This window comes from Cnephaeus nilssonii (assembly GCF_951640355.1).
Source record: "Cnephaeus nilssonii genome assembly, chromosome: 16".
Taxonomy (NCBI): domain Eukaryota; kingdom Metazoa; phylum Chordata; class Mammalia; order Chiroptera; family Vespertilionidae; genus Cnephaeus; species Cnephaeus nilssonii.
Window position 1 is genome coordinate 14,438,852 of NC_137087.1, and position 25,640 is coordinate 14,464,491.

Below are 25,640 nucleotides of genomic sequence, written 5' to 3' on the forward strand. Positions count from 1 at the left end.
AATGGACAGTAAAATAAATTCGGTGTGGGTTGAACTTGAAATACAGGAGGTATTTCTTTGGACATTGCTATTCATGTTTTAGTAGCACCCGGGAACTTCAGGGCTGAATAGGGTTTTCTGGTTCTAGCCTCCTTCTGATGATGTGCAAGACCCCTCTGGTTCCCAGCCAGGGGTGCTTGGGGCAGCACGGACTGCCTGGCCACCCTGACCTGGAGCTTTCTCCACATTTCCCTGCTGTTCCCAGCGCTGCTGCGGGAGACCATGTGGAACAGATTGAATCCCTTCCGACAATCCTACTTGAAGACAAAACACCGGCCCACTCCCCAACTCAAATCGCTTCAATCCACGTGAAAAACCTGTAGGTTCTTCAGAGAGTCTCACAAAATGTGATAATGAGGTCACTGGTCTTCCCTGGCCACTGTTCTAGTTTCTGCCATTACCAAAGCCCCCTGTTTCTTCTCTTCGTTCTCGCCTTCCATCTGTTTTCGTGTGGGCACACCTGCTAGCTCAGATGCACCGCTTGTCCATCTCTCTGCCCTCCAGGGGTGGTCTTTTTCTCCTCCCCCCCAGTTTTCCCCTCCCCCTGGGGCCTCTCCTGCTCCCTCCCCTCCTTCTCTCCCTCTCCTCAGTCTACTCCCATCTCTCTTTCTTTCCCTTCTGAGTATGTGTTGCATGTATGGGGTGGCTAGTCAAGAATAGAGATGGGAGCAAACCTCTTAAATTTGGCCCCAGATATTAGTTCTTGGCCACTTTCTGACACTAAGTCCTAAGTCTTGTTCAAAGGCTTTATTGCTAAAATCCCATCCTGAGCTCACCCACCATGCCCAGTACACACCCCTCTTCATTATAGTTCTTTTGGTTCCAAGAACAAAACATCGCATTCCTCCATTATCTTGTTTTGATTGACCCACCATCTCTGCGTGTTGTGCTTTTTTAAACGCCCAGTTTAGTCTCCGAGTCTGTTCACCCTCTTAACTTTGTGTCACCCATAGTCTTGATAAGCAAGGCACAGCTCAGTGGAGAGTGGAATCGCTGAGGTGAGGCAGGTGCAGGACCCCGTAAGACTAAGCCGCTTGACTGAATGCTTCATCTTACAGACCAGGACAGAATTTCAGAAAACGGAAGTGATTTGCTCAGCATCACCCAGCTCCTCACGCCCGGACACGAGCTGGGTTCAGAAACTGGGTTTTCTGACCCAGAGGCTTTTCCTGATGCTAGGCACAAATATCCTGTCTGAAAATATCGGAATTCAAACCAAACCATAGTGGTTGTGTGTCTGTAGCCAGGAGTTGTGTGTCTATAACATTGTGTTGACAAACAACAACAACAATGAAAGGTGCTACTCCCTGGCTTCGAGGACAGTGTAATTGCTCCAAACTTGATGAGTAACTTTTATTTTATTATTTTTATTTAATAAATCTTTATTGCTCAGATTATTACAATTGTTCCTCCTTTTTCCCCCCATAGCACCCCTCCACCTGGTTCCTACCCCCCCCACTGTCCTCATCCATAGGTGTACGATTTTTGTCCAGTCTCTTCCCGCACCCCCACACCCCTTTCCCCCCCGAGAATTGTCAGTCCACTCCCTTTCTATGCCCCTGATTCTATTATATTTACCAGTTTATTCTGTTCATCAGATTTTTTTATTCACTTGATTTTTAGAATCACTTGTTGATAGATATGTATTTGTTGTTCATAATTTTTATCTTTATCTTTTTCTTCTTCTTCCTCTTCTTAAAGAATACCTTTCAGCATTTCATATAATACTGGTTTGGTGATGATGAACTCCTTTAGCTTTTTCTTATCTGTGAAGCTCTTTATCTGCCCTTCAATTCTGAATGATAGCTTTGCTGGGTAGAGTAATCTTGGTTGTAGGTTCTTGCTATTCATCACTTTGAATATTTCTTGCCACTCCCGTCTGGCCTGCATAGTTTCTGTTGAGAAATCATCTGACAGTCATATGGGTGCTCCCTTGTAGGTAACTAACTGTTTTTCTCTTGCTGCTTTTAATATTCTCTTTTTGTCTTTTGGTCTTGGCATTTTAATTATGATGTGTCTTGGTGTGGTCCTCTTTGGATTCCTTTTGTTTGGGGGTTCTGTGCGCTTCCTGGACTTGTAAGTCTATTTCTTTCACCAGGTGGGGGAAGTTTTCTGTCATTATTTCTTCAAATAGGTTTTCAGTATCTTGCTCTCTCTCTTCTTCTGGCACCCCCATAATTCTGATGTTGGTACGCTTGAAGTTGTCCCAGAGGCTCCTTACACTGTCTTCATATTTTTGGATTCTTTTTTCTTTTTGCTTTTCTGGTTGAGTGCTTTTTTGATTCTTTGTATTTCAAATCTTTGACTTGATTCTTGCGATCCTCTAGTCTGCTGTTAGATCTCTGTATAATATTTTTTATTTTAGTCAGTGTATGCTTAATTTCTAGTTGGTCCTTTTTCATATCCTCGAGGGTCTCACTAAATTTATCGGCCTTTTCTAGAAAATTCTTGAAAAACCTTATAACCGTGGTTTTGAACTCTATATCCAGTCGTTTGCTTTCCTCCATTTCTTTCATTTGTGATCTGTTTCTTTGTCTCCACATTTTGGCTGCTTCCCTGAGTTGATAGAGCGGCTTTGTGTGCTAGGTGTCCTATAGGGCCCAGTGGCTCAGCCTCCCCAGTTACCTGAGGTGGACACTCTTGGTGCACCCTTTGTGGGCTGTGTGCACAGTCTTGTTGTAGTTAAGCCTTGATTGTTGTTGGTATCACTGGGAGGAATTGACCTCCAGGCCAATTGGCTGTGAGGATCAGCTGTGTCTATGCTGGGAGAACTTCTGTGCTGGAGACACCTTTATGAGACAAGACTTGCAAAAGCCTCTGTGCTCAGCTTGGATGGGGCGGAGTCTCAGGGCAGAGCCTCAGGGCGGAGCAGACAGCATTGGTTTCCTGTCAGCCCTGCCCTAATAGGCCCCTGTGTCTCAGTGTCCCGTGGTAATTGCTGCAAGCACCTCTGAGAGAAAGCCGCCCTCGAGTTCTGCCAGCTGCCAGACAGTCCAGTTTTTCCCTGAATGAGTCTGGGTCCCCAGAGTCTCGCCCGGAACTGGAGTTCAGAGCAGTCGGGAGCTTTTGTCTCCCTCCCGCTTGAGAAAGCCAGCCGCGTACTCAGTTGCCAGTCCTCCCTGCGTGCGTGTCTCAGTACCTCTGCCTCCTGCAGCTTCTCTGAGTCTCAGTGTGCTTTTCTTTTTCAGAATTTCCACTCAGCCAGCCTTCCTGTGGTTCTGGATGATGTCCGTTTTGTCTTTTAGTTGTAGTTTTGAAGTTGTTGTGCGAGGCAGCAGTTTAGGTGTTTACCTATGCCACCATCTTGGTTTCTCTCTTGATGAGTAACTTTTAATAAGGAGGTAGACACTGGCTAAATTATTAAGGACTGAGCTTGAATACAGTTAGAACCTAAGAACAGAGTAGTCCGGCAAAAACCACAGGTAGTTCACCGACGGTCAATTTGTGCTGCTACTCTCTGCATGGAAGCCAGAATTATGCTGATACTAATCTGTGGGGACTCCTCACTGCATTTAACCTGGGCATGCTCCCTCGCTGAGCCTTTCCCCAGATGTCCCAGTAGGAAGCCAGCTGGCATTACAAGTTCCACTCTGCCCGCACATACATTAGCCTCCAGAGCTGAGGGTGCGGAAGGTGAGGCAGAGGCGAGGCAGAGACACCAAAGACTCGTCCCTGCCGACGGCCCTGCCCTGCCTGGCCCTTGGGGTTCGGTTTCTGGCCCCTGGTGCAGTGCCGGTTCTCAGCCTGGCGATGACTGAAGGTCAGTTGGTCCGGCAGTGGTCTGGGGTATAGACAGGAGGCCCCTTGGGGTTAGTAACAAATGCTCTCCCTTTCTGCCCCCAGGCTCCACCTACAGCGTCTTGTCCATCATGCCCTCCGACTCCGAGAGCAGCAGCTCCCTCAGCAGTGTGGGTGAGTACCACCTCCCGGACCCTCCTTCCTGTAGAGCCGGCGGGCCAGGGTCTGGGTGTGAGCCAGGGCAGCCCCGGGTCCATGGGATGGGAAGCTGGCCCTCACCTTTGATATTACTCATGGGCTCATCTTGCGTTTATTCCATTTACATTTTCTCGTCAGCAATATGTCATCTTCGTGCAGAGGGCAGGAATCTGGCTCTGGCCGTAGAAGGGTGGTGGGTGCCGAGGGAGGCACGTGTTTTGCAGTTTCTTCACTTGTCAGGGCACAGGACTTCTCCGTGAGCTCCCCCGTCCCCCACCAAGGCCACCCTTCCTACAGGGAGATTTCCACTCAGGGAGGAGAGTCTCTCGCCAGAGGTTCCAGAGCTTGTGGGGGGCAGGCCTTGCTGGCTGTGTGCTCTCTGGGTGACAGCTGACACCCCTCCAGGTGCCAGAAGTGGGCTTGGGATGTGGTGGTGACCACAGGTGTGGTCCCCGTGCTTGTGCATCTTAGGATCTGTGCGGGTGCGGGGGGGGGTGGGGACAGTTACACAAGTGTACAAAAAGTGAGGTCAGAGTGATCAGAAGGGAAGACAGGTACAGTAGGGGTACTATATATATTCATTTGCTATGGCTGCCATAGGAAGTACCACAGACAGTGTGGCTTGTACGACAGAAAGGGATCCTCCCGCAGTTCCGGAGGCTGGAGGTCTGAGACCAAGGTGTGGTGTTGGCAGGGCCGTGCCCCTCTGAAGGGTTCAGGGGAGGGTCTGTTCCGGGCCTCTCCTGGCTGCTGGCGGCTCCTAGCAGTCTTCGATGCTCCTTGGCTGGTAGATGCATCGCCCAGTCTGTCCAAGCCTTCTTCCTCACATGATGCTCTCTCTGTGTCTCCCCAAATTTCTCCTCTTAATAGGACACCAGTCATATTGGTTTAGGGGCCCTCCTTACTCCTCCAGTGTGACCTCATTGTAACTTGATCATATGTAAAAACTGTATTTCCAAATGAGGTCACATTCACATTTACAAGGGATTAGGACTTGGGCATCTTTTTGGAAGACAAAATTCAGCCCCTCACAGGTTCTCTCATCTTGTGTAGGGTTCAGGGAGGACTCTTCTGGGACCATAATTCAGAGCTACTGAGTCTCTATCACTTTATCCTTCCTGCTTTGGGTCCAGGAGACACATTGATTGCATGATGGGATTGTCGGAATTTCGCATTTGGGACTGGCTTTCAGGAAGCACATGGGGTGTGCAGTTGGGATGAGGAGAGCAGTGAGGTGCGGCTTTTGTAAAGCTGTGAACTGGTTGAGTCCTGAGTTTGTACCCCTTGCCTCTCTCATGCTTCACCCTTTTCCGGCTTCCTGTTACTTGGGAACAGGTACAATGATCTAATTTATTCAACTTCACATCCACACTTCAAGGCTTAACCCAGCACCTTTCCTGGGAGCATTTGCATTTTAAAAGGGGGCTCCAGAGAGAGGTCTTGCTTAAACCACAGCGAGCTAGAGCAGGAGGTGTTTTTCCAGACCTCGCATGCCTGGAAGAAGCCTTGTCAGTACTTAGTTCTGCACACACTGGTGGTCCTTGGGATGGAGGGGTCGGCAGTGTCCCCAGATCTTGTTAGCAGGCAGACAGGGAGCACGCTGTGTCCAGATCTTAATGCTGCAAGACCGAGTTGCATCCCTCAGGTCCAACCCTCTTCACTTCACAGGAACAGGGTTTGCTTCTCTTGCTCTTCTGCATGCAGGTGACGCGTCCTTGGGTGGCTAGCTCCACTTTTTTTAAAAAAATATTTTATTGATTTTTTACAGAGAGGAAGAGAGAGGGACAGAGAGCTAGAAACATCGATGAGAGAGAAACATCGACCAGCTGCCTCCTGCACACCCCCTACCGGGGATGTGCCCGCAACCAATGTACATGCCCTTGACCAGAATCGAACCCGGGACCTTTCAGTCCGCAGACCGACGCTCTATCCACTGAGCCAAACCGGTTTCGGCTAGCTCCACTTTTTCACCGGCTGATGTGAATGTCCTCATGGCTGCAGCAACAGGGATTACCGACTCACACCGCCTTAAACAATAAAGAAATGCATGACCTTGAACAGTAAGAAGTGAGCATCCAAAGTGTGGTGTCCTCCCCCTCAGGCTGATGGGGACAGTGTCCCGGGCTCTAATGTCCATTATGGGAGCCACAGGCCATAGGTGGCTTTTTAATTCAAAATAATTAAAATGAAATAAAATTTCTAGTTTCAACAGTCACACTAACCACATTTCAAGTGCTGTCTGACCACCTGTGGCTAGTGGCTACCGTACTGGACAGAGCAGGTAAAAGAACATCTGTCGCATGAACAGTCCAGAGGACAAGAGGGCTGTCACCTTACGAGCAGAGAAGCCTTCCCCAGAACTCCCTCAGCCCAGTCTCCTCTCACCGAATCGCTTGTCTGTGTCCGAACCGGTGCTCACCCAGTGTGGCCCCTGGACCAGCAGCCCTCAGGCACATGTTAGAAATGCAGGTTCCAGGCTCCACCTCCTGCCTGCTGTATCAGCAGCTCTGAGCGTGGGCCCCGCGTGTAGGCGCCCTCCTGGTCTGGGTTGGGTGGGCCTAACCTCAGCCCTGGCAAGAGACCTGGAATGTGGGGGCTGGCGTGGACCGGCCCTGGGTGTGGAATGAATGGTGGGGTCAGCCGGGGAACCACGGCGGCGCCTCCTGGAGAACCCCTCCTGGCTCAGCCTTCGCCCAGTGCCGGCAGCCCTCCCTTTCTCGGGGGCGCTGGCAAGTCAGACGGAGACTGGCTGTTTCAGTTTGAACCTAAGGAAAGGCAAGAGGAAGGTCTTAGAATGAAAATACCGCCTCTGCTCTTCCATGTTTATCTCCCTAACGAAGAACATTTGGGGAGAGAATGGCAAGTTGTATTCAGCCTAAGAGAAGCTGGTAGATGAAACCTTGAGTATATAACATTTTCTTAACGTCGGGTCCCCTGGTTGGCGTTTGATCCTTAGGCGGTCTGCCTCGTTTCGGCTCTCCAGCTTGATCCCACGGATACCTCACTGTGCCTTTGCCAACTAATGGTTTTAGGGGCTGCAGTGTCTTTCTGTTGAGGTCTCTCCAGGCAGTTTCCTTCCTTCCTTCCTTCCTTCCTTCCTTCCTTCCTTCCTTCCTTCCTTCCTTCCTTCCTTTTTTTTACAGTGTAACATTTTCATATTTAGAATTAGGCAGCGGGACTCATTTTAGATGATCCCAGTTTTGTTGGCAACATCCAAAGCATCGTTGTCAGGATCCAGTCGAACATATGCCTTCTTCTCTCCATCAGGCCTCATGATGGTGCTGACCTTGGCCACCTCAATGTCATAGAGCTTCTTCACAGCCCGTCTGATCTAGTGCTTGTTGGCCTTGACATCCACAATGAACACAAGTGTATTGCTGTCTTCTTTCTTCTCCAGGGCTGACTCGGTAGTCAGGGGGGATGGATGGTGGCATAGTGGGCAGGCTTGTTCTCCTGGTGCGCTTTTCCGAGGATATTTGGGCGGCCTGCAGAGCCTCAGTGTCTGGCCGTCGGAAGGTGGGTGACGTGCGGATCTTTTTTGAGTGGCTGTGGACGCCTTTCAGCACTGCTTTCTTTGCCTTCAAAGCCTTTGCTTTGGCTTCGGCTTTGGGAGAGACAGGGGCTTCCTCTTTAGCTTTTGGCACCTTCTTCGCCATCTTTGTAAAAAGCTCCAGGCAGTTTTCATCAGCTGAGTGTGGTGGCTTCTTCGAGGCCCTCCTCCATCCCGTGCAGCACTTTGCTAAGGAACCTGCCCCACGGGGAGGCCCCAGGGATCTGCCGGGATTGCACACTCCTTTCAGGCAATCCATATGTTTTCCTCCCCATACATCTGCACCTGACTTCTCTGGTGCCTTTTAGTTCTCGTCGCGAATAACTGGGGAAGTTTTAAGTAGAGACATTCTCGGGTGGCATTTATAAGATGAGGCTTAAATGTCATACAAATTGAAGTAACAAGAGGGATTTCTCATTGAACAGAGAGTTCTCCGGCCGGTTGGCAGGGCGCGGAGCCTGAGAGCGTCCTTCGTGTCCCAGCGATGCTTTCTTGACAGCGCAGCTTCTGGTTGACAGGGAAGGTGGGGGCAGGGCTGTACCCCGACTCCGTGCGCTCTCTGGCCCTTCCTTCTCTGGTCCTTTGGGACCAGGGGCCTGTTTTCTCTCGGTTCAACAGAGGAATAGAAGCATCTCTCCTCTTGGAGCGTGCGTTCCGTCTCGTAGGGGTCCCACTGGGGCCTGGCCCCTGACCTTAGAGTCCAGCCAGTGTCTCAGTCCATCCAGGCTGCTCTAACAGAACGGATGGCTCAAAGACGAGCATTTATTTCTCTCCGTTCTGGAGCCTGGGAAGTCCGAGATCAAGGTGCTAAGGCAGCTGCAGTGCCTGGTGAGGCTCATTTCCTGGCTCAGTGATGGCAGCTTCCCGCTGGGACCCACCTGGCAGAGTTGGGAGAGAGCTCTCGCTGGGGGTGGGGTTCCTTTATGACACATTAATCCCATTCATAAGAGCTCCAAACTCATAAACTAATCACCCCCAAAAGGACTCACCTCCTAATATCACCCCTTCGGGGTTAGGATTTCAACACAGGAATTTGGGGGACGGACACAAACATTCAGACCTTGGCAGCAGAGATAAGCTACTGGCCATTCCGCCCTGTGAAACAGAAAGGAACAGCCCGGGAAGGAGCAGCTGTTTCTGATGAGTGCTCCAGAGTGAGTTTCGGGGAGGGGGCCCTTCAGGTGGGCCTCCAAGGCATGGCTCAGCAAGCAGTCGGCCGGCTCTGTGTGTCTAGGCTTGGGTTTCTGCCAAGCAGATCCCGAGTTTAGGACTCAGAGCAAGTAGCTTATCTGGGAGGAGAACTGGGAGCTGGGCAAGGCTACAGCTGCTGCTTGGAGTCTCACCTCCTCTCCCCGAGTCCTGGGAGGAGCTGAGCTGTGGGCTGCAGGACCAAGGAGGCCGTGCCCCTGGGCTCCATAGTCAGGGAAGGGGCCCTCCCTGCGTTTCATCAAAGGGTGATGCCTTTAAGTGCAGTGGCTGGTGGACAGCCAGTAAAACAAGGAAGGAAAAGCCCTAGCTGGTTTGGCTCAATGGATAGAGCGTCGGCCTGCGGACTGAAGGGTTCCAGGTTCGATTCCAGTCAAGGGCATATGCCCGGGTTGCAGGCTCGATCCCCAGTAGGGGCTGTGCAGGAGGTAGCCGATCAATAATTCTCTCTCATCATTGATGTTTCTATCTCTCTCTTCTCCCTTCCTCTCTCTGAAATAAAAACAACAACAAAAAACAATACAAACAAACAAACAAACAAAAAACAAGGAAGGTAAAGCTACGCTGGGCCACAAATGCAGCTTTGGTCTAGACCAGAGGTTCTCTAGCTTTATCCGGCATCAGGATCACCTGGAGGGGGTCACTCCAGGGTTTCTGATCAGTGGGTCTGAGTGGGGCCTGAAATGTGCATTTCTAACAAGTTCTCTCCTGATGCTAAGATGCTTCCAGAAGATGGCTCCGGGTGTGGGGCTGTTTCCCGCTGGCCCTGGCTCTCCTGGCTGGAGCAGAGGTTGGCTTGGGTTTGCCGTCTGCTGCCGGTCATGACCTCGTCCTGCTGCTCCTTTGCTTCTCCTCTGACAGCCAGGGCCTGGAGGTGGCCAGAAAGTTTACCTGGGCATCCTCACTCCACCTGACCACATTTGGCCACTACCAACTTCCTCCTTGGCTCTGGCACCGTGCCACAGGGCTCTGAAGCAGAGCTGCCACCTGTCCAGCTGTAAATAAGACAGAGCGTGGTGATGAGGGAGCCAAGGACAAAGGGGCTATGGCCAAGCAGCCCACCCAGCTGTCAGGCTGCTCACTGAGCCTCGTGGTCTATGGGGGTGGCCACATCAGCTGGGGCGACGAGGAGGAGGAGCCAGGACTCCTGTGATGGAGACAGGGCTCTGCCCGCTCTGGTTCTGCTGCTCCCCTCACGCCAGGGCCCAGGTGAGTGATGGCTCTTTGTCCAGAGTCCAGGGCATGTGCCAGCTCTCCTGCATCTCCCTCCACCCCTTTGAGGCCATTCAGTGCGATCACATCCCTTACCCCCTGAATCCCGTCTGGGACACCAAAAAGGAAAAGAAAATCTGCCTTCTCAAGTGGTTCCAGACTTGGGAAGAAGAAGGGGTGAAGCTGGGGAGAATGGACAGTTTGGCATTTGAGTCCAAAAGAACAACTGTACTGGATAGGAGAGAGAAGTGGCATTTGGATTTTTTTTTTTTTTTGACAACTCACTTTTTAAAAACATTTACCTTTATTGTAGAAAATATTTCAGGTGTTCCCCTCCGCCCCCATTAACCCTGTCTTCCCAATCCAGCCCCCTGCCCAGGCCTTCCCCCACTATTGTCTGGCCATGGGCTATGCATGTATGCATATACGTTCATTGATTAATCTCCTCCCGCTGCCCCCTTCTCCCTGGAATACGTTGGACAATTCCCTCTTATTTTGTTCGTTATTTAAGATGTTTATCAGGACTGAGTGACTGGAGAAGGGCTCACAGTTCCCATCTCTGCACCAGCCACTCCACTCCTCGGATGTGGCTTCAGTTTAGGGCCCCACAGCTGTAGTTTTTTGTAACTTAATTTTTTTGTTAAGGTATAAATTACATACAGTAACGTTTATCCCTTTTAGCATATAGTTCAATGAGTTGCGACAAACTCTTGACCATTTAACCACTGTCACAATGAAGATACAGAACAGTTCCTTCACCCGAAACATTTCCTTCTGTGGCTTTGTAGTTTGCCTTCCACCTTCTACCCCCCACGTCTGGCAGCCACTGACCTCTTCCTGCCGCTAGAGTTTTACCTTTTCCCGAGTATCATGAATGGGATCCTGTAGTACAAGCATGTCAAACCCGCCGGCCACGAGTTTGACATGCTTGCTGCAGTATGTAGCCTCCTGAGTCTGGCTTCTCTCACATGGCACACAGGGCATTGTGGTTTCCCCGTGCTGTTGTGTATATTGGTAGTTTGATCAGTTGTCCATTCATTTTTACTGTTGAGTAGTATTCCATTGTAGAAATGCTGTTGTTTATCCATTCACCAGCTTCTTTCTACAAACAGTTGTGTGCTGGTTTTGCGTGAACATAAATGTTCTTTTCTCCTGTGTAAATAGTTTGGCGGGGGGTGGGATCATGAGTAGTACAATAAATGTGTGTTTAACTTTATAAAAGGCTATCAAAGTGTTTTTTTTTTAAAGTGGCTGTATCATTGTGTATTCCTACCAGCAGTGTTTGAGAATTCCAGTTTCTCTGCATCCTTGTCAGCATTTGGTGTTGCTACTTTTTTAAAAAATAATTTTTAAAAAATATTTTTATTTCATGGAGGAAGGGAGAGGGAGAGAGAGATGGAACTGTCAATGATGAGAGAGAATCATTGATTGGCTGCCTCCTGCACATCCCTCTGTGTATCAAGCCCACAACCCGGGCATGTGCCCTTGGCCGGAATCGAACCCAGGACCCTTCAGTCCACAGGCCAAGGCTCTATCCACTGAGCCAAAGCAGGTAGGGCTGGTGTTGCCACTTTTTACTGTCAGCTGTTCTGATGGTGACACAGGGACTTGATAGCTGTCTTCAGTACTTGCAGGTCTGTTGTGTAGAAAAGGAATTGCAGTTGTACCTTGTGGCCCGTTGGGGCAGAGCGAGGGTCAGTGGGGGAAATAGAGGGACAGCTTTTAACTCACGCAGAGAATCACTCCGTGGGGAAAGATTGGATGGGCTTTGTGTGAGGGAAGGAGTGTGCTCCCTCACTGTGGAGGGTTCAAACAGTCTTGATGGCATTTGGGGGATTCTGCTAACGATTTGGATGGGAGGACAGCATCATCTTCCCAATTCCTTTCAACCCTGAGATGCAAGTAAAAGGGGAAATCTTTATTTTTAGTTGACTGGGATGGAGTGGGTTTTCTGCAGAACTTGCTGTTATTTTGGAACTTCCTGGCTTAGCACATCTGGGGACTCTTCCTGAGGGCCCGTGGCCTCCTCTGTCCTCCGCCTTCCTTACTGCGAAGCACAGGGGCGCCCAGGCCGCATTCCCCCATCAGGGAGCGGCCGTCTGATGGCTTCTCAGGCCTGGGCGGCCTCACTTTTGTGTGTTTCTTGTGTGCTCCCGCCTTGGGGCAGGAGGAGGGGCACAGGAGGCGCCCCTGTCAGGAGGCCGTGCAGCGCAGGGGGAGGCCCTGGCTCTGGAGTTAGAGCTGAGTGTTGCGTGGGGTCCGCTGCTTCCCTAGCTGCACAGTCTTTCTGGACGTCATTTTCTCACGGGGTGGTAATAGCACACACCTGGGCGGGTGCCTTGGGGATGAAGGAGGTCAGGATGGAGGGTTTAGCACAGAACCCAGCGCCAGGCTGTGGTGGGCAAATGTCGGCACTCACTTCATCGTTTGCGTGATCCACTGCCCCAGACCCTCACCCTGCTGGGGACGGACCGGAGGCCGTGGCTGTGCTGGTGACAGAGCTATGGTCCCCGCTTTCTCCTGCTGCTTCTCTCCAGCTTCTGCGGAAGCTAAGGGACACATGCACCTTCTGTCGCTTCATGTGTGACATGGGGTGAGAATCCTTGATCTCCCTGGAGGCAGGTCTCTGCCCCTGGTGGTTTTCCGTTCCCGAACTCGAGATGTGATGCTTCTCGGATACTTCGTGCGCTTGGGCGTAGCACCGAGCGGCTGTTCTCAAAGCATGGCCAGTGTCCCCGAGGTCTCCTCAGGGGCCAGTGAGGTCCAAACTGTTTCTCATTGACACGTAGGTGTCACTTGCTCCTCCACGCTCACACACTCGCTGTGGGTGGGGTTTTCTGAAGGTTCGTCATGGCGTGCCATCCTGCACAGACACGAGGTAAGCTGGGCACCAAGCGGCATAAGGATGCCCCGCAGTGCTGCTCTTCTTACTGCATTTTTTTGTTTTGTAATCGAAAGGGTAGTTCATTTTTAATTTAAAAAATCTTATGTAGCCGAAACCGGTTTGGCTCAGTGGATAGAGCGTCGGCCTGCGGACTGAAAGGTCCCAGGTTCGATTCCGGTCAAGGGCATGTACATTGGTTGCGGGCACATCCCGGTAGGGGGTGTGCAAGAGGCAGCTGGTCGATGTTTCTCTCTCATCGATGTTTCTAACTCTCTGTCCCTCTCCTTTCCTCTCTGTAAAAAATCAATAAAATATTAAAAAATAATTATTAAAAAATAAAATAAAAAATCTTATGTAAATAGGTAGTAGGTGTTTGCTTATTGTAAAACTAGATTTTCAGAATTCATAGTTTTAATTTCTAATCTGGTAGATAGTGTTAGGTAGATGTAGCCCATATAAACAAAAGCTCTTTGCAGTCCTTAGTCATGTGTAAGAGTATAGAGAGGACCGAACATCAAAACGTTTGGGAACTTTCAGGTTAAGGCCTTGGCTCTGGGGTCAGGTCCGTAGAGGGAGGCTCAGTGCTGTCATCTACCGGCTCAGCGACCTGGGCACGTTGCTTAGCTTTGACAAGGTTCGGTGTCCTGATCTGTAAGATGGGAATGACAGCAGTATTTTCCTTAAGGGGATTGGATGGGATGATGTATGGAAAGCATTTCAGAAACTGCCAGGCACGAAGTAAGTGCTACTCATGGTTGTCATTTGGGAGGCAGGGAGGCGTGATGGCAGTGTTCGTGCACCGAATCTATTTTAATTGATGAACTAACCTTGCTGGTCCTCTATTTTCTCACCTGTAAAATGGGGTGACAATATTAGTACCCACCTGGGGTTGTTGGGAAGCTGGAGTTAATGTCTGGGACATTTGTGTTGTCTGCGCTGTGAACGTTAACTGCCCCCTTTCCGGGTGCTCTCTGAGCCTCTTCATCCCACTCGCTTAGGTTTGTCAGTCTTCCACAGGTAGTTTCCCCCAGAGTTCAGAGGGTGACTCATGGGCATCTCCCGGAGGGGCACCGGACACATGTCCAGAGGAAGCCCCACTTGTGAGAACCTTGTAAGTTATGCAAATCAGATGACAGTGAAGACCTGGCCCTAGGCTCACCTCAAAAAGTGACTTCATTTGCCAGAGAGCAAGAAGTTATACAGCCCAAACACAGCTGCAACAAGCCTTTTCCCAAAACTCCGGGGGCAGGAGTGAGGGTGCAGGGTGTTTGGGGGAAGGCGAGGGAAAGCGTCTGTGGAGCAGAACCATGTGGGGAGGAAGATGGGAAGGGCTGATCTGGGCCCCACTTTAGAGAACATTCTGACCCCAGAGTTCTGGCCCGGAGTACAGGAGTCCTGGGGGGTAGGGTGTGGTGGTTTTAAAATAATGTGCACTTCGGGGGGTAATAGATTTAGGTGGTTGGGGTACCAGTGTTGGGTAACCTGAGCTGAGCATGAGGCTCCTACCTCAGACCAGGGTATGGCTTATCACCACAGCGTGGAGCTCCCCATCCTCCCTGGCACTCCTGGGAAATGCGAGGCCACACCCGGGTGCCCCTCTTTTGTCTTGGTGGGGACACTTGGTTTTTGTGAACAGCCAGCCAACAAGGGTCAGCTGGGAGTGTGGGGGGTCAGGATGGCAGAGTCAGAAGACATGCATTTGCCCTTCGCACATTCGAGGGCTGCTGGGGTGAGTCAGCCTCCTGGGTCCCATCCATGAAATGGGAAGGCTGCTCTGAGTTCCTGACCTACCTTGGCTCCCTGAGGGTCGAGGGCATCTCAGGTGAACATATGGACAGAGTTAAATATAAAAGCAGCATGGCCCTAACCGGTTTGGCTCAGTGGATAGAGCGTCGGCCTGTGGACTCAAGGGTCCCAGGTTCGATTCCGGTCAAGGGCATGTACCTTGGTTGCGGGCACATCCCCAGTAGGGGGTGTGCAGGAGGCAGCTTATTGATGTTTCTCTCTCATCGATGTTTCTAACTCTCTCTTCCTCTCCCTTCCTCTCTGTAAAAAATTAATAAAATATATTTAAAAAAAAATAAAAGCAGCATGGACTCATCTCTTTCCCAGACATTTGAGTGAGGGGCTGTCCTGTTAGAAAAGGATTTGGGTCTTGTCAGAGGTGCTGGCAGTGGCCACTGTTCCTAGTAATAGCAGGAGGCACGGGGCTCCCTTCAGGACGCTTTCGTCCCGGCCCAGGTGCTGAGGGTCTGATGTGGGCTGGGCCACAGAGCCCCCACAACTTCCCTGCACCACGTCACACTTACTTAACCGTGGGCAGCTCTCCCTGACCGCCCTCCAAGCCCGCACACCGGGGCTGTTCGGCAGGTCCTTCAGGCAGCGGGATGGCTCAGAGAAGGGGGCTGTACGAAGTGTCCCGCCCCGGTCAGGGGAGGATGGGGACCCAGCCCTTGGGCCCAGCTTTGGAGCCAGTCACCTTGGTCCTCGGAGCTTCACTGGGTTCCAACTGGACCTTCCTCCTCAGGCCATAGCTTCTGCTCTGCTCAGGGCTCAGCTGGGCCTCTCCATGCCCAGGGGTGGGTGATAGTTACTGTTTCCAGACTAGGCAAGGATGCGAGGATTAGGGCCGAAACAGCTGATCCTGGAGGTGTCCTGGCGGGATTGGGAAGAGTGGAGGTGCTCGGGGCTCTCCGCCAGGGCCGGGAGAGCGGGCGGTGAGTGCTGGGAGGCTCGGGGACGCCTGAGCTTTGTTCTTGTTTGTCTCTTACTCCCTGACGTGGTGTTGTCATCTCTGAAGGGCGATGCTAACAGGATACACCTGGTAGGGCCGTTGGGCGAAGTAATGCAAGCCAAGAGTCAGAACGGTGCCTGGCAGCTGGTGACTTTCTCCAAATGCCAGTTCACGTTATTATTTCCCTCCTGCCAGGAACCACCGGGAAGGCACCGTCCCCACCGCCCCTCCTCACTGACCGCCAAGTGAATGAGAAGGTGGAGAACCTCTCCATTCAGCTGCGGCTGATGACGCGAGAGAGGAATGAACTGCGGAAGCGCCTGGCCTTCGCCACTCACGGGACGACCTTTGACAAGAGGTAGAGATCAGCCAGCTCCCCTGCCCAACACTCACCAACCTGCCAAAGGGCAAGGGTTATTATCCTGGGACCATCACCATCCCCTCCCCGCCAGGGGGTCCTCAGCTCCAGGGGGTGGGGCACAGGCTTGTTGTGCTTCTTCCAAATGGAAATTGAAGCCCGTGGCCTGAATCACACAACTCGAGGACTGAAAGATGTGGGTGTATTTATCATATATTTGGCCCTTGACCGTGGTGTCTCGTGTGTGTGTGTGTGTGTGTGTGTGTGTGTGTGTGCATGTGCCACTGTCTCCCAGAAGACCCCAGCCTGTCTCCTATTGGGTGGATCTTTATGTAGCATGCAAACATATTCATTGTATCCTGTCATGTATGTGTATTAGGAAGAATATATCTCTCCTGGCTTCTTTGTTTTGAAGACAATCTCATTGCTCCTGTTGCCAGGAAAGGGCAGTCCAAGGGTTGGGGCAGAGGAAGAGGCCTTACCCACCTGCATGATCCAGGGGGGCTTCATGGAGGAGGAGGAGGGATGCAGAGTGGTTTATCCTTCCAGGAGATGCTGGAGGGGTCCTCCGTGTTTTAGCTTCTTCCCTTTAGGAGCATCAGAGTGTGTGCCTTGTCCCGAGGAGGATTCCTCTTGGGGGAATGTCGGGCTGCAAGCCTGCTCCTTGAGGTTGCTCTGATGAGGAAATGCCCCAATCAGATGGCACAAAGGCGGGGCCGTGAAGACACAGTGCGCCAGCGTGCATGTTGTCCACGGCTACTTTCATGCTACCGAGGCAGCGTGTGTGGTTCCACAGCAACCGTGTGGCCAGCAAAGTCTAAAGTGGCCCTTTACAGAAAAGCATTGTTGATGTCTGCTCTAGGGCAGGGGTTCTCAAACTCGAGTAAGCACGGCAATCCCGGAGGCCTTACTGTTGAAGCACAGTTTGCTAGTTAGCCTGCCCTCCCTAGTGTCTGATCCAGGAAGTCTGGGGCTGGCCTGCCAATTTGCATTTCTAACAAGTTCCCAGGTGGTATCAATGCTGCAGGTCCTGGAACCTCACTTTGAGAACCACTGCACCCTGCCAGTTTTCTCAGCTTTGGCTGCACATTGGAATCCCTTGGAAAGTTAAAAAAAAAAAATTCCGATCTCTGATTCCCATCCCAGGTTGCTGATATAGTTGGCCTGGGGGTTTTAATGTATACCCAAGATAGAGAATCACTAGTCTAAAGAGAGAAGAAACCTCATCATAGGTTTCTGGTGGACCCACTGTGTGCATAGGCCTGTCACAAGGTCTCCCAGAAGCTCCTAGATGGTACATTCTCAGCTCTTCAGGCCCATGCAGGGAGCTCAGGCAGCTGAGGGTCCCTCCATCCTGGGGATTCTCATTCTGTTGGCCTGTGTGTAGCTGGGGCATCTGAACTTAACACGCATCCTGGTAGTTGTGGTGCGTAGGAGACTGGTATTTGGGAACCACTGGGCTGGGGTGACCTAGGACACGGCTTCGGGGGAAGAGACATTCCTTGTCAGTGTGTTCATGGTGCCATTTGCTGTCTGGGCCAGGCCCTACCACAGGCTGAACCCCGACTACGAGAGGCTGAAGATCCAGTGTGTGCGGGCCATGTCGGACCTGCAGAGTCTGCAGAACCAGCACACCAATGCCTTGAAGAGGTGTGAGGAGGTGGCCAAGGAGACCGACTTCTACCAGTGAGTGGGGCCTGCCTGGCAAGGGCTCTGGCATTCATGAATGGCTGCCTCTTACCCTTCCTCATTTCTGGACTTGGAGCCAGGCCTCCTGGTTCTAGTCCTGCCTCTTCCATGTGGCCAGCAGTGTGCCTTCTGCAAGTGGGTTTTGCCTCAGTTTTCCCAAGCACGAAGTGAGGCTTTTACCTTTCATACCATCTTTGCAGCCTCAGAAGCAGGGTGGTCGGCGGTGATGGAGCAGGGGATTCAGGGGGCCGGGCAGATAGATCCCTGGGATTCTGGGTCGCTGTCCAGGGCTTTGCTGCGGCTCCTGCCACAGGAGAGGCAGATGCGGCGTGCTCCCTCCTGGTCTCCTGGTGCCCCTCTGAGGGTACTTGCCTGCCCACCTGCTGATATTTGCTCAGACCTAAGTACCTCAGGACGTGGTGGTGCCAGGTCTGTCCCAGGGAGCCCTCCTTGTCTATGCACCCTTGTTGGTGTCAGGTTTTTAACAAGTGGTCTGGGTCCTTCTGGCGTCTGGCTGACAGCAGGCTTTTGCCTGTCCCTGAGCGCTGGCACCCAGCTTCTGTGGTTCCCGGCTGGTGTATTGGTGTATGGGGCCCGGGAGGGGCTGGTGATGCCTGGGGTGGGGGTGCGGGCTGTCTGGGGCTCACTGTGGGGGGGTTTCAGCACACTCCACAGCCGGCTCCTGAGCGACCAGACCCAGCTGAAGGACGACGTGGACACGCTGCGGCGGGAGAACGGGCAGCTGCTGCGGGAGCGGAACCTGCTGCAGCAGTCCTGGGAGGACATGAAGCGGCTCCATGAGGAGGACCAGAAGGAGATTGGCGACCTCCGGGCCCAGCAGCAGCAGGTAGAGCGGGCCGGGTGCTGGGTGCTAGGTGCTGGGTGCTGGGTGCAGGCCCAGGCCCAGGTCGCTCACCCTCCCCAACCCCCCAGCCACTCATCCATCCACCCCCCTGATAATTTAGCAAGTATTTCTGGAGGGTTTGCCTCATGTGAAGCCCTGGGATATGTGAGCAAACACTCAGGCCTTGCTCTCTGGACTCTTCAGTCCCCTGGAGGAGACACATGTTAATAAAATAATCCCAGGTACCCGTGTATCATTACGAATGTTGCAAGGGCTACCAAGAAGGAGGCGCTATGCAGTGTGTACCGGGAATTAGTCTTATTCTGGGGCTAGAGGGCTGGGGGGCTGTAGCTTCTTTCCTTTGTACAGATCCCATGAGATTGCAGTTGGAGAAGCTTGGAAACTTTAAAGCCCTGTGCAAATACGAGATGGAGTGGTTATCATCGTTATTTTGGTGGGCGTGTGGCCTATTGCTCTCGCTGCTCTCTGCGTTACGAGTTAGGTTCTTTGCTTTGCTCAGCTCTTGTTTCGCGTGGACAAAGGCATGAGGGGCAGGCCAGTCAGAGCCTGGCTTGCTGTGAGTGATGGTGGCCCCTTCTCCTCTCGGAACTGCCCGGCTGCCCAGGGACATGGCAGGGCTGGTGGCATGTTCTGTGTCCACAGAGGGTTCGCTTTGTGAGGTCGGAAGGCAAGCCCAGGAGGAGGGGAGCACTGCTTTAGGGACGAAGTGAGGCACAAGGAGAAAGTGCTGTGCCAGCCCATGGCTAGTGCCGTGCTGAATGCGTTGAATTTCCCTGCATGTCCACGAGCTTCCTAGAGCACAGGGTTAAGGCTGTGCGTTTTCAGTTGTTCAGAGGCAAACCGTTTTACCCCAACAGAAACCCTCTGCAGAAACCCAGTGCGTGAGGCAGGTGAGGATGACTGCGGCGGGGAGTCAGGCACAGGGGCAGTGACAAGATCGAGTCCATGTATTACGTGATTCCATCCACAGGAAATGTCCGGAACAGGGGAATCTATGGAGACAGAGAGTGGCTGAGGGATGGGAGGATGGAGAGTGTCTGCTAATGGGGACCGGTTTCTCTCTGGCTTTAAATTGTGAAACTTTTACCAACTTACAGAAGAGTTTTAAGTACAGTGCAGAGAATTTCCCCCTTATCATTCAAGAGTACGTTGCCAACCTGATGCCCTATCAGCCCTGAACATGCTAACGTGTACTTCTGACTAGCAAGGATGTTCTATACAACAGCAACACAGGCACCATCAGGAAGTTAGTGTACATACTGCCACCCAGTCAGCAGACCCCTTTGCGTTTTGCTAATTGTCTCAGTAGTATCTGTAATAGGAAAAGGATCCAGTTCAGAATAAAGCATTGCGTTCATTCCCCACATCTCTTCAGTCTTTTAAAATCTGGAACAGTTCCTTGGCTTTGACCTGCATGACCTTGATGCTTTGGAAGATTACCAGCCGGTTATTCTGTAGTCTGTCCCTCCACCTGGATTTAGGCAATCCTCACTGTTTGATGCCCTTTGAGCATCTTAGGCAGGACCGTCACGGACGTGATGCTGCCTTCTTCTCTTTGCATCCTATTGATTGGGACTTGGCTTGATAGGGCCTGTTACTGATGCTGTTCACTTTGGTTGTATGACTCAGGTGGTGTCTCCAGGCTTCTCTCCTGTAAAGTTACTTGTTTTCCTTTTGTTTACCTACCTACCTAACCTATTTGCTCATGGTTGCTGTTTTATTCAGCGGAAGCCCCTTCAAGGTTGCTTCTCCGTCGTTTTGTCATGTCTCCTCACTCTGAGTGCTGCCTTACTCTCTGGCACAAGATGTTCCAAGCCCCTTTTATAATTTCCCTGTCCTTGTCCTGGAAAATCAGCCATTTCTTCAAAGAGCCTTCATTCCTTTTAGTGGAGAATAGTATTTAGCAGTAAGAACTGAATGCTGGGTGTATTCATAGCTACTGGGGTATCACTGCTCCCAGGGCCTCTCAGTGGACAGAGTAGGGAATGTCTGTGGACACCCTGCACCCCCACACTTACACCTCTCTCTGTCCCTTATGTGTCTATATCCTCAATATGTAATATATATATGGGAAATAGGGGTTCACACTAACACTTTCCGATCCAGTCCAATGCTACAATACCACAGGGTTCATTCTAGTTTACTCTTCCCAGTTTTTGTAATTCCCTTTTATAGCAGTGTGAAACTTGGTTCCTGTTATTGTGTGGGGTTTTTTTGTGTTTTTTGTTTGTTTGTTTGTTTTGTTAATCCTCACCTGAGGATATTTTTTTCCATTGATTTTTAGAGAGAGTAGAAGAGAGAGAGAGAGAAACATCGATGGGAGAGAGACATTAATGTGAGTTGCCTCCCACAGGTACCCTGATTGGGGCTGGGGATCGAACCTGCCACCCTGGTCAGGTATGTGCCCTTGAATCAAACCTGTGGCCCTTCCATGTGTGGGCCGACACTCTAATCACTTAGCATCACCGGCCACGGCTGGTTCCTATTTTTCGTAATCTGTTACTTGGTCAGCCCCACTGTGTACCCTCATCCCATCTCCTCTCTAGCTCCCTTCCCACTTGTTCCCTTCTTACCCCTTTGGGCTCCCATGTTCTGTGCATTCCCTCCCCCAGGCCTCGCCTGTGCTTGTACCTCCTCATCCTGTGCAGGCCCTGATGCCCGCTCTGGGCTCCACGAGAGCTATACACCGACAACTATGGCTCCAGGTCCTGCTTGGCCTCACTCATGGCTGTCAGGTCAAAAGGTCAAATTGTTCAAAAAGGGGAAGGGCAGAACTTTCTTTTCATTTTTATACTACTTTTTTAATTGCAAAATTAATATGCATTTTACTAATAACAGAATCGAACAACACAGGCTTTTAAAAATAAGAGGTAGAATTCCTCCCGTTGTCTGACTCCCAGAAGTAACCACTCTGAGCACACTACCAGTGGAAGGTTTGAGGTTGTTATGTGTGCACATAGAACCCTTGTGTCTTGTTAGGATAGTTCACAAAAGGGAACCACACGTCCGTTTTGTTGTGACATTTTTCTTGCTGAATGTATAGTGTGTGCACCGTCCTACTTCAGGACAAAGCCCACTTCCCAGTTAGTCATGGCTGCCGAGTATTGAGTCACAGAGACGCACTGTGATTGCTTCAACCGGACCCCTTGCTGACGGACTCCTGGGCTGTTTTCAGTATTTTCCCGTTTAAACTGCTGAAGAACTGGCTTCTGTGGTTGATTTTCTTTCTGTGGTCTTTGTTGAAGTCTTACGTGGAATTCCCAGTGCAGGCTCAGGGAGGGACCTAAGGTGATGTACTTGGGGACTTAGCCCATGTCTTCGTGAGCCCTCTGATTAGGGGACTTGGTCCTGGGCGGGAGTTGGTAGCCCTGATGGAGCCTTGGTTATGGGAAGGTTTGTGGGAGGGGAGGGACCTGCAGGCCAGGGCAGCAGGAGCCCAGCTGCAGTCTCCCTGCGCCACCCCCACCCACCCACCCACCCACACCCCCCCCCCCCCAGGCTCCACTGCCTCCTCTTTCCTTCTGTCCCTCTAACAGTCCAGGACCAGGACCGGGGTGGCGGTGCTGGGGGAGCACTGCTTTAGGGACGAAGTGAGGCACAAGGAGAAAGTGCTGTACCAGCCCTTGGCTAGTGCCGTGCTGAATGCATTGAATTTCCCTGCATGTCCACGAGCTTCCTAGAGCAGAGGGTTAAGGCTGTGCGTTTTCAGTTGTTCAGAGGCAAACCGTTTTACCCCAGCAGAAACCCTCTGCAGAAACCCAGTGCGGGAGGCAGGTGAGGATGACTGCGGTGGGGAGTCAGGCACAGGGGCAGTGACAAGATCAAGTCCATGTATTACGTGATTCCATCCACAGGAAATGTCCGGAACAGGGGAATCTATGGAGACGGAGAGTGGCTGAGGGATGGGAGGATGGAGAGTGTCTGCTAATGGGGACCGGTTTCTCTCTGGGGTGATGAAAATGTTCTGGCATTAGATAGTGGTAGTTGCTACACAACTTTGTGACTGTACCCCAGACCAGTGAATTGGGCACTTTAAAGGGTGAATTGTATGGTCTGTGAATTATATCTCAAAATAAAAAGACTCCAGTTATCGCCTTGTCATAAAATGAAAAAAATCAGCCCTCATGAGGCAAAAATTTCCTTGCCTCCCGATCCCTGTCTTCCCTAGGCCTTTCACGGCTGTGCAGACAGCCAGCCTGCGATGACCCCCCACCCCCCTTTCCTGCTCTTCCCACAAATGGCAGGGAAGGTCCCCCCCCCCCCCTCCTCCGTTCCTTGTTCTCCTTTCTTTTCCCACAGCTGTGACCCTTGGAGGGGGTCGTTTATCATAGTGGTCAGTGAGTTTCCCCAGTCTGTTCAGCGGGACCGGTGCCCCTTACCATGTGCCACCTGGGGACCCCCACTAGGGGAGGAGGCACAGCTGGGGTGGCTCTCCGAGCTGCCAGGCCACCTGCTGCCCCCGGCCTGGGCCTCCTCACCTTACCCAGGTCCAGGGTAGGTGCCTGGCTGAGCAAAGCTCCGGCCTTGGCAGGTCAGCAGCTGAGGAAGCCGGGAACACGGGGAGGCCCAGGTTTCCTCCCCACGGGCCTGGGGGCAAAGGTTGCCCTTGCTGGACAAGGCCGGTTTTGTTGCCTGGTTCCTCCCACGCCTTGTTCACTTGAAGAGGCCCTTGCGGGGTAAATGGTGCTGTTTGACTTGCTTGTTTGCTTGAGGGATTTGTGGGGCTCCCAGCCCTCTGCATGATTGATCTCCGAGGAAATGAGGCAGCCCCGGTGGGGGTGGGGGTGGGGGTGCGGCGCCACAGGCAGGGGCCTGGGCCCTCTCCCACTTGAGAGCAGCAGACAGGTGGTCTGTGTGAGCGTGTGTGTGTGTGTGTGTGTGTGTGTGTGTGTGTGTGTGTGTGTGTTTGCAGCGTGGCAATGCCATCTCCAGGGTTTCTCAGTCAGAATGCACCACTTGAATTCTCATTTGGGTCAAAAATGTCCATAGCTCCTGGGCAGAGATTGCTAAGCTTGGGTGGGGGCGCAGCGTGGAGGGTATTTTTACGTCGTCGTACTTTACCACAGCAACCTGTATGCTTCGGTAAGAAAAGAAGAGAACCTCAGACTACAGTGCAGTGTCCTCCACCCCAGGCTCCCCCTGGAGTTGACCGACCTCTCTGAACCGCGGGGATACACCCTGGGGACACTTTCTGTCCTACTAAACATGCAACACTTTGTTTTTATTATCTGCTTTTTAAAAAAATCTAAGAATATATCATCGGTCTGCTTCTATTTTCTGTAAGTTTGGAACACCCAACAAGATATTACACAGTTTAGTTTTCAATAACTTATTAGCCCCCTCTGCATGTGCTGAGAATGGTTGTCTACTTCCCTATTACAAATGCTTTTTTGGGGGACACACTTACATATGTCCTTGCGTTCCCTTTTGCATCTGTGATAAAGTTTGATTCTTACAGGTAAAATTGCAGGGTCCAAAGCATTGCTGTTCTCTATCAGTAGGTTCTGCCAATTTATTTGGGAAATGTATAAGGCCTCAGGAGACTTCTCTCTGCACTTCCTGGCTCTGACCCTGCCTTTAAATATACTTGCTTCTTTGGTGATTCATGAAAGTTAACTTTTTCCAGATATCCCAGGAAAGGAGTTTCACAGCCTCACAGAGAGGCCCAGAGAAAATGCGTTTCTGACCAGGCTAGGGCAGTTGTGTGGGCTCGCTGTGGGGAGCTGCTCAGGCTGCGGCTGCAGCCGCGTGGATGAACCCAGACCCGGCTCTGTGCCTCCCTGGTGACACTGCTACCCTGCCTCCCAGGCCCCTTCCGCACCGTCTGGAGGGCAGGCATCTCTAGACTGCTGCCTGCCCGAGACGAGAAGTTCACTGCATTCTCGTTTGAGAATTCTGGGCCCAGTTTCAATTCTCTCTCATTTGGACTTCCAGTATAGCCTTGGCTGGGAAGCTGAGCATTGGATTGGTGTGTGTGTGTGTGTGTGTGTGTGTGTGTGTGTGTGTGTGTGCATGTGCAACTTCTTACTACGAACATAATCTACAATAATAAAAGAGTAATATGCTAATTAGACTGGACAGCCAAACGACCTTCCGGATGAAGCCGGGCCTACGAGGGCTGAGGCAAGCTGCCGTGGCTGTGAGGGCTGAGCCCCTTGCATGAATTTCGTGCATCGGGCCTCTAGACTAATGATAAAACGGAAAAAATCCTAGACTAATGGGATAGTTTTTTTTTAATTCTCTGGAGTTAACTTTGGCTGTGCTTTCCCCAGATTTCTTCAGATGCGTCCGATTACCTTGGCACAGGCATGTCCTAAGGCCTCTTCTAAGAAAAGTTGAGACGTGTTTGGGGCCCAGGAGCCTCTTTGAATATGTGGATGCTGTTCTGTGGGAAAGGGTTGTTCTGCAGCACTCCGGGCTGGCTGGGAGCTAGAGGTTAGACGTTGGGGAAGGTCGGTTTCAACTCACAATAGGCAAGACCTTCAGGCAGGCCTTCTCGTGCAGTTTCCACCTGTGGAATGGCTGGAGTCCTGGCCCAAACAGCACAGGTTATAGGCCTGATTCCCCTGGCCCCCCAGTTCATGGATCCCACCATGTTATCACAGGTGGGGTAAGCCTCAGAGGGGACCCCTGGGTCTGTTCTGGGATTTTTCCTGATCAACCCCGTCTCACTGGGACCTGGTGACCCACCTGCCCTGTTGGTTTCTGGGTTGCCATGCAGCGAGGTCCAAGCTCCTTAGGGCATTTGGGGGACTATTTTCCATGAAGAAAGGTCAAGTCACGGTGTAGATCGCGAATTCTATCGTGGAGGTGGGGTGGGCTCTGCTGGCTAACGCCCGAACAATGTCTTTGTTTGTGTCATTTCGAGGCCGCCTTAATGAAGCTTGAAAGATGGGACTGCCCTAGAGCATTTGCCTGGTCTGCGCAGGGCTGCCACCTTGTGGGAACTCCGGGAATGGCAGCAGTGCCTTTGTTCTGCAGAAACCAGTTGACTCCTTTGGAGACCTTGGGGTTTTCACCTGGCTTAGGGGATATTTAGAGAGTAAAAAATTTAAAATGACATATATATATATATATATATATATATATATATATATATATATATATATATATATATATATATATATATATATATTTCAGAGAGGAAGGGAAAGAGAGAGAGCGATA

At 51.5% G+C, this 25,640-nt stretch overlaps 1 protein-coding gene and 1 pseudogene across 3 annotated transcripts in view; one reads left to right on the forward strand and one right to left on the reverse strand.

Moving 5' to 3' along the window:
- Nucleotides 1-25,640, forward strand: part of DLG5 (discs large MAGUK scaffold protein 5) — a 112,026-nt gene that overhangs the window by 44,521 nt on the left and 41,865 nt on the right. For both annotated transcript variants that reach the window (XM_079793977.1, XM_079793978.1), the window contains exons 2-5: nucleotides 3,883-3,951; nucleotides 15,757-15,919; nucleotides 17,462-17,605; nucleotides 18,272-18,455. In XM_079793977.1, the coding sequence (XP_079650103.1) occupies nucleotides 3,883-3,951; nucleotides 15,757-15,919; nucleotides 17,462-17,605; nucleotides 18,272-18,455 (560 nt within the window). The remainder of the gene's footprint in view (nucleotides 1-3,882; nucleotides 3,952-15,756; nucleotides 15,920-17,461; nucleotides 17,606-18,271; nucleotides 18,456-25,640) is intronic.
- On the reverse strand, nucleotides 7,096-9,130 carry LOC307112318 (large ribosomal subunit protein uL23-like; annotated as a pseudogene). Its single transcript has one exon. The product of its transcript is annotated as a large ribosomal subunit protein uL23-like (transcript).